Below are 15789 nucleotides of genomic sequence, written 5' to 3'. Positions count from 1 at the left end.
ATTCTGCTAACCATTTTCAGTATTTGAGTAGAAGAATTTAGCCCCCCAAAATTAAACTCAACATTAAATGGCAGAGACTGGTCTGCCTTTTTTGCATCTGCTCAGAATATTACTGAGGCAGCACAAGTACCAGCGTTTCTTGCAGGCTATCATACATGAATGGAACACACTCAAAATTGTCTTTATAATCCAGCCAGGACTTTCTAGTAATTAAATAATTGGACAAGCTATCTAAACAGACTGCACACCCCACATGAAACATCAGGTTATAGAAAATAAGTGGCACTAATGTTATTTGCAGACACAGAGAACATCATGGTGGGCAACTGTAACTTTAGTCTTAAGAAGGTGGTTAGCAACACCTACTGGTCATGATGAATACTGAACACAGTTACCAATACAATTTTTTTCTAAAAATCTAAACCTTTTATTACAGCTGAAATGCCTAGTTCAATTACTTAGTCATTACTGGCGCTGCTGATGCTTGAATGACATCTACAGAAAAATAATAAGAATTAGAGCTTCATAACATGTGTGAAGTGATGTGGACACATTCTGAACTATAACAAATGTCAGCCTAGGATGAAGTCTTACACTTTTACAAGTCGCCTTCTACATCATGCAATTCTTAAATTAACACTTTGGATATACTTTCCTCTCTGACAGGATAGGGAGTTGGACCAAACACTATTTACTAATAAAGCAGTGCTGAGCTGTGATGCCTGATCCTTTCAGTCCATTTCATCTGTCTAAAAATTAATGAGATGAAAATCATCTTTTGTAAACATGGTTCATTAGTTTTAGATGCTTATACTCAACTCAAACTTCCAGATTTCTTTATCAAGAAGATGCCCTGAATTACATTTAAGTATGGTACAACAACTATAATACCTGTATCCACTAACTGCATTCAACTTCTTAAATTTTTATCAAGGCCTTATTGGAAAAAAAGGCTTTGTAATCCTCGATATACTAGTCTTCTTCATTAGAAGTTTTCCTGGTTCTTATCCAACTGGGGAAATGATATCTTCTTGCTCCATGTGTTAAAAGGATTCCTACATTATTTATAAGGACTGCTATAATGTAACTCCTGGATCCAACTTGCAAGAGAGTTGCACATAAAAATGACCAACAAAACTTGCGTAACTGCCACCATTTCAGTATGTGGTCCAGCTCTGGACTTCACTTCAGAACCAAATTGGCATTCTAATAGAGCTCTCCTTTTTTCCTACCTACAGATTACTGGTTCTCAAACATATTAGAATCAAGGCACCCCTTGGAAAATGTCAGCTCTTTTCATTCATTTTTGGAGCGCAGAACAATAATGGAGCAATTCTTCTGTTGCACTGAATTCAGAAAGACCACAGAAGATCAGAGTGCTTTTGACCCAATGGATTCTTATTTGCAGTCTCTGGGTTTACAGATGCTGCAGATTAGGTACCTCAAAATACGAATCCCCATATTACTACCCACTTTCGAAAGACCTGATTTAAGTACTGACGCTTCCCATAAAAAATGGTCCAGCTACATATGGTCCTTTTGTCTGGCACTTTCTGAAGTAGTTAACAAGCCTCCCAAAGAGATATTTTTACCATATTTACCCAACTGAACACAAGACAATGCTGGAAGTCATATGACCCAAAATAATTAGATTCTAAACGTGGGACATGTATACATTTATTATAATATTCCATGTATAGACTCTAATTATGATGTCTTCTTAAATCTGTCTTCCTCACCACACTACTGAAGGTGTGGGGAAAAAGGTGATGGGAGGGCAGTAATAGAACAGGAGATGGGAGACAGACAGTACAGAAGGCAGTAGGGGGCATGTGGTAGGGTGGACAGGAGGCCATAATGAGGCAAGCAGTGGGGGGGGGGACAGGAAGTAGGTGGCAGCTCATATGGAGGTAGTAGGGCAGACAGTGGCAAGCAACTTTCCCCCTCTGCCTCCTCTGCCCCCAAGCACCGCCCCCCCACTGTTCTTGCCCCTGCCTCCCCCAGCCTCAGGCTACCCCACTTCCCCCTCCCCCTCTTCTCCATTCCACACTGCTTCTGCATCCCATCTCCCCCACCAGCATCTCCTCAAGAACTGCCCATCCACCCTCCCACCCCTTGCCTTTGCTCCTTGCTGGTAGGCTCCAATACTGCTGCAGCCTAGGGGCACAGCCCCAGCCCTGCCCTGAAGCAGTTGCTACAGGGCTGGACTGGAGTACATGCTCTGTGCTCTAGGCTGCAGTGAGAACAGAGCCTGCCAGTACAGAGCAAGGGTTAAGGAGGAGTATAGCAAAGAGGGAGAAAGAGAAAAATGGTGCAGAGGGAGACTGGGGACTACAGGGAAGGAGTAGTAGGGCACACAGAGGTAGCAGGGAGGAATGTGGCAGCTGTGGCTACAGCTCCAACCCTAACCCCGGGTTGGGGCAGAAGGCACAGTAGCTGCCAGCCCCCCCACTGCCTTGTGCTTGAGTGAAAAGGTGAGGGGCTCCCCGTCCCTCCTACGTTAAATGGGGTGGGAAATCACGTCTTCTAATTGAGTAAATAGAGTGATTCCTTGTCAACGTAAAGAAGCCTTTCAGCTCTGAATGGTATTTGAGCCACTATTTAAACTTTACTTTCAGTTGCTTTAACATGAGATTATTAAAATATCTGACAGACTAATGGTACATATCCATCTCTGCAGTCTAGGCAACAAAATAAAATGAGAAAACTGCGTGCCCAGGGCAGCTGAGGTCAACAGTGCAATTCCTTAGCATGTTTCTGGGAATATTACATTTATTCTAAACAGTGATTAGCAATGGTTAACGAGTCGGGCCTGAAACAACTCAGCTCAGGTCCAAGGTGGATTGGAATTTCCGATCTGGCTCCTGCTGGCACCACCACCACTTCTCTCTGCTGTCTGGCCAAGGTGTGGGCAAAGCACCCGCACTACCAAAATGCCACCAAAGCCTCCTAGGTCTGAAAACCAGATCAGGCCCACAGGCCATAGGATGCCACCCCCTGCTCTAAATAGTGCTTAATATATGGAAAAGACTATTTCTCATATTTTCTGATTCCAGATAACTACCCCGTCTTTCATCTTACTCAGTTTGCATGGTATATTATAGCTCAATCCATAGACCTGTATACAAACAGCAAGAAATATACTGTAAACCCAAATAAAAGTCAACAACAGAACAACAACCCAGTACATCATTTGTGGCAATACCCAAACAGGATTTATTTTAAGTTGACACTTAAGGGAAAGCAGTTTGTGTTCCTCTTCATACCGTGGAGATTTTTTCCCATATTGCAACATTTAGTCTCTCAGGAGTTATAGACCAAGTACTTGAACAGAACGGTACGCATGACATAATATGATATGCATTCTGTCCTCACACAATCAGCTTCAGAAGAAATAAACACCTCATTACAATTCTGTCCGTCAACTGTACTCTACAGTCTTCAGGACAGTGACTTTGTTCGGTTTGGGATATTTGTACCTAACCTATAGCATTACATAAGCTTGCAGGGAGACAATAAATATATGCAACTGTCAATATCAAAAGGGACAGTCAACTTATGTTGCACATGATTTAACCGCCTCGTATTAGCTAGCACTCTTTTATCTGAAACGGAGAAGGAAAAAAATGCCTCATACTGCCTTCCCACTATTATTATAATATGATAATTAACACTCATGATTACTGTAGCTGGAGAAGAAACAATGTTTGGCAGAATTACGTATCACTGATTTCACAGACCTCTGTCCCTCATGCCCATGGAGGCCTGCACTGCACTGCCAGCTTTGCAGTGGACTTCCCCTGTTCCCTTAGAAAAGCTACATGAAAGCTTTCTGCTTTATCTGTGAAATGGGGATATTATGCCCTACCTACCTTAAGTACTGAGAGGCATAACACATTTATTTAATTATTCAGGGTTTCTAGAAAGCTGTACAAACACAAGCATTTTAACACTGTTTACTCTCTAAAACAAAGTAAAATAAGAGTCGAAATGAGTTCTATCATTTTGGCCACAACACTGTGCCTTATTTTTTTTAATGATGATTTAAAAGAATATTTGTATTTCACTGTTTGTGCAGTGCCCTTCCAGGTGTCTCATCAAGTGACTATGGGCAGCACAACTTGGATAACTTAACGTACAGAAGAAATATGTGAATGCTCAAAACCAAACTCCCTCTCTCCTCCCAAAGCAAAAAAACCAGTTAATAACGCACCTTCTTGAGATGAGACAATGGGTGGCATGTAATCAGGAATGTACTCTTTCCTTTCTTCTGCATCTTTACTTCCAGGCTGGGGAAACTGTAGGACATTGTTCTTGCTGACAGGAAATGAAGGGATTTGATGTGCAAATGTGACAGGTTCGATATTGTGTATATAATCTTCAAGCTCATGCAGGTTAACTCCCATGAGTTGGAAAGCATCACCTACATCGTCCAAAACTGGATCTGTGCGGCCATCTGCAACAAAAGGGAATTTGGGTAAGACTCTAATCTAAAGAATGCATTTTGTAACAAACGATACAAGCACCCTCAGTACACAGGAAGTTTCCCTTCTCTCTAAAGTAGCAGGACAAATATTAAGAATTAGTTTTAAAATATGTACTTTGATTTATTAATCTAGCTGCAGTTTGTATGTGGCTAAACAGAACATCTGGCTAAAGATAAATATGAACTTTTAGGAGAGACTGCACTTTTTTATAGTGCCTTTAATTCAGATAGAACCTATCATGCTTTATAAACTAAAATCTACATTATTCACTTCACCCATAAGACAGAAGCAGCACTTAGATCAAATGCGGCAATATTACAAAACCAATGAGAGGTCAGCAGTATCCCAATCAAACTACAAGGTGGAAATTTCAGTTAAAATGCCGTATTTCCTTATGATGCAGTTTGGACATGACGCCAAAGCAACGGACTTTGCTTGTGAAAGGTGTCATGACGTTTCACTGGCCAGGCAGTCAGGACCTTGGGTTAATAACACATCCCAATAACAAAAGCAACATGCGTCCAACAACCAAGCCAAAACCTACTACCTTGTGACTCACCAGCACCACCTCCAGTACCTATTCCACAGCTCTCCCTTCAGTGTACTAGTCTGGTGTCCCCTGGTTCATTTTTTAAATTAAGGCATGAAGATTACAAGAATCAAACTTTTTGAACAAGTTCTAAAATACATAGTGGCTCTCTTTCATCATCATCCTCTTAACACTGATTGATAAATACATCAATAAGAACATTGCCATCTTTAGGTCCCTCACAGCCCATATTCTGTCTCCAACAGTAGCATATACTACTAGATGCTTCTGTGGAAGGAGTAAGACACTCTTACAGTACAAAGGTAAGCAAGAATCTGCTCCCTGCCCCACCTTAGGTCTCATCACAACCTAATAGTTAAAATGTACTTCAAACCCTGGTGCATGTGGTTAATCTCCTTTTCAACATGTACTGGCATTTATTATTATAGTACTAAATAGTCATATCACCCACATAACTGTCCATAAATTACCATCTGTGCAATTCACCTCTTAACAATGAATTGACAGGTACTTACTTAACTGAAGAAGTATGGTTATGCTAGCTCATTCAGGTTAACCCTGTTACCGGGAACACATTGCTTACATCATCCCAAATAGGATCTAGATGGCCAGCTATGACAAAAAGGAATTTTAGTATGAACTGAGTCTGAAGAACTTCAAGGGATACTCAGAGTCAAGTGAGAGATTTGGTAATCAGAAGATTGCTTTTGTCTTTTAACTGTTTAGTTTTACTCCTGCTTTATTTCAGATAAAGCCTATGTAGTCAAGAGGGACTGGGCTTGATTTTGTCCCAGGTCTCTCAATAGAACAGTGAGTTACTCCCACACCTATTCTGTTTTCAATTACAACTTTGCAAGAAAGAAAAGCAATACAACCTGAACACTCCGCAGTCCCAGGAAATGAATGACACGCAAGAGAATCATTCAGAACAAAAGAATGATCTTGTGGTTAAGGCCGGGACTCTGACAGAAGGTGCTCAGTTCCTAGCTCTGCTATAGCTCCCCTTGTCTGACCTTTGGTAGATCACTTAGCCCGTTTCAATTCTGTCCATCTCTAAAATGGAGAAACTAGCTCCTCCCTCTCATCTTTTGCCTGACTTGCTTATCTAAGAATATAGGCACCTTAGGCTAAGGACTGTACCTACTTTGAGTTTGCATAATGCTTAGAATAAGGGAATGTTATTCTCCACCAGGCCCTATATGTGCTACTGTAAACACAAGTAGACACTAACTTAGTCTTGAGATCCCAGGCAAGTTGACTTCAATGACAGTAAAAATTACATATTTTACTTGTGTACCCCAACCAAAAAAGTAACAAATCATTGACAATAAACAGGAAACCTGGAGCAGTTAGTGAAAGTGGTACTCCAAACTAAAAAAGAATTGATTTCAAGTACAAAAAGGCCAGTACAAGTTGGAGCTCACTGAATCAGATTTTTGACCCCTTACCAACTAATGAATGAAGTGGAAGAGAAGCAGTTCTAATTAGAACTTAGGGATTAAAAAAAATAGCAAAAATTGCTTCTTCCCAAGACTGTGCCCCTGGTATTGCAAGGCACTTCTGAAATCAATGGGACTATAGTAGCATGATTAAATATAAATGTCTTGTAAGCCATTATGTTCTTCAACATGTTGCACTTAATCAAGGCAAACACCTAGATTACTTGGCCACAGTGTCCTTAGGGCAGTGCTTCCCAACCTTTTCCTCAATATGAAGCCATTTATGATCCCATTTCCTCAGCACGGCTCCTCACTCCCAAGTTGCAGGCTCCTACCCCCCAGGTGCCCCTCACTTCTGACCCACAGCTCCATGGCTCTACCAGTGCCCCTCACTCCCAATCTGTAGCCCCCCACTCTCCCCATGTGCCCCAGGGCCAGGGGCTGCAGCCCCCTGCCCCTCTACCCCAGCAGCACCTGAGTCCTGACTGCTGCCCGCAGGAAGCAGCAGCTACTGAGGCTGAGGCATGGAGCCTGGCTTCCCACCAGTCTCCTCCCTTGTGGGCGGCACAGCCAGTATGCAGCCCGTGAGGAGGGGGCAGGCTGCAGGCTGCCTACTGTGGGCTTGTGGCTCCATGTCCTGCTGCCCTTTCACCGAGCCTGTGCAACCCAGCAGGAAAGACCTGGCACGGGGAAGAGTGCTGCGTCGCACTGCAATCCCACCTGGGGTCATGACAAACAGTTTGAGAACCACTGCATGGGCGGAGCGGGGAGGAGGGAGCCACAAAAAGAAGCAAAGGAAAAAAAAAACTTTTCAGCTTCCAGAAACAAAAACATATGAGCATGACTGGAAAAACGTTAACATCAGGAAGGACATCTTCCCAAAAGCAGTTATGGAAGTCATCTGCCAGGAAAAGTAACAGAGAAGCAACGAGCACAAATGCACGTAAGGAAGTGTCATATATCCCATATTTACCTGAATCCAAGATGACTCTGAATTTAAGATGACTCTCCACTAATTAATTCTATACATGGACAATTTATGAATTTGTAGTAATTTTCCATGTATAGCATTTAATTAAACTTGTCCATCTCCCCCAAGAGCACAGAAACCAGTGGCAGGGGGCCAAGTGGTAGAGAAGTCATGCAGTTTGACCCCTGCCCCTCACACACACCTTGCTCCCTGCCCCCCACTACCACTTGCCCTCTCCTGACTGCCCCCTAGCTACCTGCCCCTCCAGCACCTAGCCTGCTCCCAGGGCCTACCTCTCCACCTGGCCCCCCATGCTGCCTGTCCCCAACACAGGTTCTGCTTTCCCACCCCTCCGCCACCTTTCCCCCTGCCTACCCCTCCAAGAAGCTCCAGCCCGGACTCTAGGGCCCAGCCAGAGTTGCTACAGCCATATCAGCTAATACTTGGCCAGGCTGGGGCTAAAATAAACACAGGCCCCATGCTGGAGCCAGAGAGAAGGTAAGCAGCAGCAGGAGGTGTGGGAGGAGGCGGAGGCAGAGGCAGCAGCAGGGAGCAAACACAGGGGCAGAGGTGGCAGGAGGGCAGCTGCAGCTTAGCCCTTGACCCCAGATCAGGGCTGAGCCAGACCTGCAGGAATCCCCTGCTGCTTTGTACTCAAATGCAAGATGATAGGTAGGCACTTGCACCCCATGTTAAACTGGGGATAAAGCCTCATCTTGTATTTGAGTACACATGGTATATTTATCCAACATTCGAAAAGGGTCTATGTAAAGATACTACATACTCCATTACATGAAGGTTTGCTTCCAAAGAGGCAACAATAATTCATAAGGCTGCCAAAAAGTAGGTTAGCCCAAATATAAAATAATCTTGGGACTTGTGGAAGTATAATACAAGTATATTTATCATAGGAAAATAAGGCTGGAAGAGATCTCACAAGTTCATATAATCTAGCCCCTTTCTCAGGGCAAGATTATCATTCACCTTGACTTAAGGGAAGATGTCGTCAGGAAAGAGAAATAACTTATACAGTACATAAAAATAGTTTTCCAGCTTATTTATATTAGGACTTGAATTATACAATAAAAATGAATCCTCTCAACTTAAAGAGGTGTAAAGTATATTTTTTGGTGCCATATGAATCAATTGCTTCTCCTGACCAATTCTTCAGACTTTACAGTCATATTTAAACATTCTCTTTGTTAATGTTTCTCTTTCTTCTGTGGTGCTCAAGACCCACTATAGCAATACGGGAAACTAACCACTCTAAGAAAACAGTGAATCAGACTACATGAGTTGCTAAATTATATTTAAAATAAATATAATGAAAAAATAGATTTCTTTTTTAATTTTTAAGTTGTATTCTTAAGTGTTAAAGATCGTTTGTGAGTAAAAATTCAAAGTTGATGGTTTAACCAGCTATACCAATCTCTTAACTTCCTTTGAGGCTGGTATTATCTTTACTTTGCAAATGTGGAAACTAAAACATAGGTGAGGGGATGCATCAAATGCCACTAAATGGCAGAATAAAGCACAGAAAAAAAGTATAACGGGAGGTCCTGACTGCCAGCCCCAAGACAATTTCCCCAGAACTCACTGTCTGTACCTTCAGGGCTTGAAAAAATAGCTCACCAGGAAAAGTTACCTTTACTGCCAATTTCAGCCAAATTTCAGCTTCCTTTAAAAAAGTAAAGTTTTAATTTTGGGAGCTATATTGCTTTTATAGACTAATTAATTATTAACGTACGCAGATCCACAGGGTAGCTCGCATGCAACTCCAAAGCCTCTGCTCCTACCACTACCACTGACAAAGAGAAATAAAGTATCACGATACTGGCAAGACTCACTGACACAACAGCTAATTGGAAAGCTGTGGGAGAACTGGTGTAATTATGTCAAATTCCACCAATCAAAGCCTGAGGAACAGAAAAGCATCTGAGGACAGGTCTACCTGAGGAAAAATGACTGGGACCATAATAGCAGTATAACTATATGCAAGTGGAAAGATTATGCAGAAATATGGTATCCACATGGAGAGTTGTACCATTTTTGTTCTACTGATCAGCTTCCCCTGTAGACAAACCTTAAGCATTTAGAGGGAAGAATCATCAAAATACAGAGTGAGGAAGAGCTGAAGTAACAGATACTGTCTTCCTTTTTAAGTACACGGTTAGACATAATGTAGAGAGAACAATCTAATAAAATTCAGCTAATTATATTATCATGAAGAAGCAAATGAATCACCATAACCTGCCCATACATAACCTGCCAAATTTTATAGTTTCTAGTCCAAATCCTAGAGGTGTTCAATTTCTTCAAAGAGACAGCTGACAGACAAAAGAAGATAGACAGAAAACAGTGTTTGCAAAACTACCTATTTTCCCTAATGACTGAACTGTTTTTCCTGAAATTTCCAAAAAATTCAGCCTGAAGCAATATGCACATACAAAAAAAAAGTCTACTAGAATTGGGCTATCACCTTTACTCATGACTTACAACAGTGAGAATAACTGTTCAAAAAGAAGAACATACAGGAAGGCTACAAATTGCACACAAAAAAAAAACAAAACACACCAAGGGAAAAAAAGCTTTTTCCATGTAGCTGCTGAAATAGACATGGAGGGAATTTTTTTCTAGCAGTTACAGCATGAAATTAGAAGTAATGCCGTATTGGTTTCCAGCTTTACCGGACTCAGGGGCTGGATCCAGATGTGCAAGCATGTGTGGTTTGTGGTGCCACAAACCTCTTTGGGGGGCATGCATGTTGCACATTAAATGGTATGGGGCGCTGCTACAGTGCAGGGGCAAAATTTGTTACCATGATTTCCCAGTAACAAATAAAAGCCCTGGGGAAAAAAAGCAGCACAAAGCATGCTTAACAGTCCTGTGCCAGGACAAACACAGAGATGAGGGAGCCCAGAGCTGCCTCCTCCCCCATTGCAACATGCTGCAGAGCCGCCACGCTGAGGCACCTGTACCGCTCCAGCCAGCTGCTCCCCGGTTGATTGGGGTGCAGTGTGGCTTGAGATGGGGAAGCAGGGACTGGAGGGAGCTGCCTGCTCCCCCATCTCAAGCCACACTACACCTCAGCCAGCGGGGGCACAAGGTGCCTCAGCATAGGGGCTCCACGTGCTCAGAGTAGTTCCCCACTGCCTGCTCCCCCATCTTGAGGCAAGCTGCACCCCAGCCAGGCAGGGAGCGGCTCCCCCATGTCCACATGCCACCCCTGGGGGGCTGGGGCACAGGGTCCCTCAGCATGGGGGATGCCTGCCAGCTACCTCCACACTGACACACCCTGTGCCCCAGCCAGGTCCCCCCTGCAGCACATGGAGCAGCGGGTCAGTGTGTCCTGCTGCAAACCACACGAGCAGGGGTGTGCACTGCAGCATAAAGTAGCTGCACAAATTTGTGCTGCTGCAAATGCATGCCCCTGCTCATGTGGATGCTGCGAGTATGTCTAAGCAAATCACTTCTCCAAGCTCATAGTGAAGCACTGCTACCCATGCCAAAGAAGAAAAGTGACATTCTTCTCTCTGCTGTTCATATATACTGCCTCAAAACCCATGTGCCATGAAAACAGCTACATTACCAATACAAAAGGACTTATCTAAGATAAAGGAGTGTGCAGCAATGTAACATGTTAATGTAATTACATCATTGCAACCATCCCAAACACGAACTAGCATCACCATCCCAAACACATACTAGCAATGTATGTGAAATCCAGCTTTAAAGATGCCACCACAACAAATCCAGAAAGCAATACACCTATAGCTATCACCATTACAATTCAGGATGTAACAATGATAAATACATATAAGCCTCCAAATGCCATATGGATTCCAAGCACCAGTACTTTTTAATGCATATATAAGTGATCTTCCTGTCACCACTAGCCGGAAATTTGGCTATGCCGATGACCTGGTGGTTACTATTCACAGAAGTCCAGACAGATCTTTGCAAAGACCTCAAGCTACTTGAAGACTTTTTCACATGTTGCACGCTCCACCCAAATCTGAGGAAAACTGTCATCATGTCATTTCATCTAAACAATGCCCATGCTGACCAGAAATTTGCCATCACTTTCTGTGTAGAATAGATGAAGCATGAAAAGTTCTCAGAATACCTTGGTGTAATCCTTGATCACACCCACACCTTTTGTGACATCTATGGAACATTGTTAAAAAACCTGAAAGCACGAGTTAATCCTGTGCAGAAATTGGCCAGAACGACATAGGGAGCAAACGCAACCACGCTCTGAATGGCCACCCCAGCACTTGTTTTTCTGCAGCAGAATATTGCTTCCCGGTCTGCAACAAAAGGTGCACGCAAAGATTGTTGATACACAGTTAAATGCAGCTATGTGCATTATATCAGGAATACTTCCAGCCCTGGGAAACATTGCTCCCCCGCAGCTCTGCTGAGATGCCACATGCATGAGGGAATACCTTAAGGCCATCAGTAATGCAAACCTCCCAATCAACGAGGACATCACTACACCACCACAAGACAGGCTCAAATCTAGAAAATCCTTTTGGAAATACACCAAGAAGCTCTATGATGACAACAAGAGCACCGAAGAACAAGACAGGGAAGCCTGAGCAAATACCAACCTGCCGCAGATATACACTGTCAGCAACCCTACAATCCCTCAGCCAGGATTTGACCTACCAAGAAAGATCTGGTCCTCCCTGAATTGTATCCAGACACTTCATGGAAAATGTGGACACCTAACTACATAAATGGAGAATCAATGAGAGTCCAGGTTGCAAATGTGGTGTGATTTTTCAGATGGTGCAACACATTGTGAATGACTGCCCAATTAGATTATTTAATGGTGATCTAAAAATCAATCCATGCAGCTACCCCTGAACCAGTTGAATAGTTATCAGATTTAGACGTTAACCTATGAATGTTGTAATCCTAAAATGTCATATGAAAGAGGAAAAAGTGCAAGCATCTAATGTCTAGGTCAAAACGAGGCTTGCACTAGTGCATCTTACATGACTAGCTTTTTAGAGTAAGTTGCATTAGTTTGGTGCATTTACACTGTGGGTGTGTATCAGTGTAATTACATCTCGGACAAAAAAAATCCCTCTCTACAACACAGGACACAGTTGCATGATAGTTCAATACTAGTTTTCACTGTACCACCTACATTTTGGTAATGTGACCAGAAGTCTGCTTCACTTCAGGGTGACCCTATATACACCAAATAGAAAGCAGAACAATCTTTAATTGCTGGCAAACAAAAAGAAATTAGACAACTTTAAAATAAAACATGAGAGGTAACAGGATACATAAAGAAAAGGTACAGCAACACCAGAGCAGTCTTTTCTAGTCAAGTTTTAACCTTGGTGAGTGTCACAGCCATAGATGTAGGGTTGGAAGGGACCTTGTAGATCTTCTAGCCCGACCCCCTGCCCTGGGCAAGAAAGAAAACTGGGCTCAAATGATCCCAGCCAGGTAAACATTGAGCCTCCCACTAAAGACCCCCAGGGTAGGAGCCATCACCACTTTCCTTGGTGGAAACAGCACTCACTTCAACACTGAAGAACTTTAGTATTTCTTACTTCTAGTAACAAATAAGTGCTTAGACTGCACCTCCCATACATTTATAATCTGAATAGTCAACTTCTTATTAGAAGTGGACCAATACATCAATCCATATCATATCAGCACCAATAAAAGGAAAATGGATGTCATCAGCAATCAGCTGTTTTTGGCTGATGTGGCCAATAATGTTGCCGATAAATGCCACATGCATGCGCAGCCACAGCATGCATGCGGCCAGCCCAGAAGTTTGGAGAGCAGCGTCTGGCTGGTAAGTCTGTTGTGGGGGAAGGAAAGGAAAGAGGGATGGAAGGAAAGGAAAGAGGGATGGAAAGGAAGGGATTGAAGCCCCTGTGGTGACGGAGGGAGTGGGGCTGGGCGCAGGACAGAGCCGCGAGTGGCTCATCCAGGGGGCGCAAGGATGGGCGACTCCTGCTGTTCCACTCACCCCTAGGGGAGCCATGGGGAGAATATGCCCCCCTGAATCTGTGCGTGGGGTAAAAATGGTACCAGTCTCTTTCCAGCAGGGTGGCTGGGCCATGGCTGTGCTTGGGGCAGGTGGCGGCAGTGCTGGGGGGGGCTATAGGGTGCCCCCCTCCCAGGGCCATCGCCACCTGCCCCAAGCACAGCCCCAGCCGAGCCCTGCCGGGAAGAACCCAGTGCTGCCCCCAATGCATATGTCTGGGAGGCCCATGCCTCCCATGGTTCACCTGGGGGGGCGTGCAGAAGAAGCCACTCTCCCCCCATACAGCCCCCAGATGAGCTGTTCATAGCTCTGTCCCACACCCAGCCACAGCCCTAGCCCCACTCTGTCCCTTACTGCAGGGGCCTCGACCTGCCACCCCACCTCCTTTCCCCACAACAGACTTACCAGCCAGATGCTGCTCTCCAAGCTTCCAGGCTGCATATTGGCAATCAGATCAGTATCAGCTGATATAGCTCATTAATAATCGGCCATCGGTACGGGTCCCAAAAAATCTTTAATCGGTTCACCCCTACTTCTCATGTAAAAGCGAAGTCTTAAGAACATAAAAAAAATTTAAAAGATCACTTTAAATCAAGATAATGAACTCAGTTTAATCTAATATTCTGACTCTATTCTTCAGAGGAAGACAAAAAGTCTAGGTGACATCTTTATATATACTACCGAACACATAATGACAGACAGTCAGCAGACACATTGGAGTAGGTGGTTAACAAAACATTATTCCGTGCTCTATTTTAGAGCAAATAATCACGGTCCTCTTTGTTTATAAAATTCTCCATGAACTTACTTTAGTTTGCACTCCAGATTCTGGGTCACTTTCACACTGAAATAATCCACTCTAGTAATAAGAAACTCTAGCAATGAAAATTAACACACTCCAAAGTTTTTAACAATGGAACAGAAAAAGGAAAGCTGATTCCACTGTGCAAGTTGTCTCACTGAACAAAAATGACACTGCCCAAGACCAATTCACTTAAATTGAAACCTTACTAAATTTACAAATATCTAAAGCAAATTACTCTTTCCATCAGGAAACACCAATGGGCAGGACAACATTTAAGCAATGCGCACAGCAAATGAGGCAGGACGATGTAAATACTCTTATCTCAATCACAGTACACATTTTAGAACAAAATATTGAACATATACCAAGCTGTATTCTTGTGGATCTCCTAAATACCCAGTTCTGTCCTGCAGACCTTGCAAACTGTGTGGGAAAGGAAGATTTACTGGCATCTAAACCAAAGACTCTTCTCTACCTTTTTTCTTTACAGCACTCAGGAAACTGAAACATCTAGTGCTTCTGGGACACTAAGCTCTCAAAAGACAGTTAATATCTGAGTTAAGGTTCATTAGGTTCAAAACTAATCTTTCATTATTCAATCCAATGTTATTTCTCAAACACAATGCAAAATCATGCAGGCTAGAAATCTCAAGATGGCATGTTTAAATCAGTCATTTATATATACTTCACTAATTTGAGTATCATGAGAGTCCACAATGTGCATTTTAAACTCCATTTTTTGTATGTAACAAATTCTCCTAACACATTCTGAAACATTTTCATGATATGGACCACATCTTTGGAGAGCCACAAGGAAGCTGCTACTTGACTAATTTCCCCTTCTATTGACAGCTATTGCACTCATAGAAGAGTAACACCAGTTGAGCAAGCATCAAGCAAGAGTCCTAAGTATAGCTCTCTTTTGTTCCGAAATGCAGTGATTGAGATAACAGTACTCGCAATGACCTGCCTCATTTGTTCAGCATCTCTTTTCATGTGATATAACAGTGAAGCAGAAGATCTAACACAGATGTAAAAGCCATCAATTTCTTTTCTAAGTGAAAGAATGTGGACCTTGATGATGTCGCTATAAAACAGAATAAACTGTTCCCAGGAAAGCCACCCCAATGACTCGATTAAATCTATTCTGTTTATATGTGCACAGAGTCCTCTACCTCGGCTACCAACGCCACTATTGAACTCATCACTGAACATGAAGCTTAGTAGTTTCCAGCTAACACATCACCAGTCATGACTCTACCAATTGGAAATCAGTTAATATTACTGATTCTATGTAAAAGCCATGATAGAATCCACCTTTCTCGCAGACGGGTGCTGGTTTTATATAGTAAAAAGCAGTAACAAATTATTTTTGGCAGTGCAAAGCAAGCAAGTCAAAAAGCACCTAGATCTATTGAGTAATAAACAGCCTTTTTTACAGCACTTCTAAAAACATCATCACAATGTGAGGCACATAATACAACAAATATTGTACCACATGTACAACATACGGCTTCTT

At 42.9% G+C, this 15789-nt stretch overlaps 1 protein-coding gene across 1 annotated transcript in view; it reads right to left on the bottom strand.

The window, feature by feature from the left end:
• TAF3 (TATA-box binding protein associated factor 3) overlaps positions 1–15789 on the bottom strand; it is a 152790-nt gene that overhangs the window by 134418 nt on the left and 2583 nt on the right. The window contains exon 2 of the mRNA XM_090041707.1: positions 4214–4456. Within this exon, the coding sequence (XP_089897833.1) occupies positions 4214–4456 (243 nt within the window). The remainder of the gene's footprint in view (positions 1–4213; positions 4457–15789) is intronic.

The sequence above is a fragment of the Crocodylus siamensis genome, chromosome 4 (genome assembly GCF_052110815.1).
Source record: "Crocodylus siamensis isolate JL-2025a chromosome 4, ASM5211081v1, whole genome shotgun sequence".
NCBI classification, from domain to species: domain Eukaryota; kingdom Metazoa; phylum Chordata; order Crocodylia; family Crocodylidae; genus Crocodylus; species Crocodylus siamensis.
This window is presented reverse-complemented; position numbering and strand designations above follow the sequence as displayed.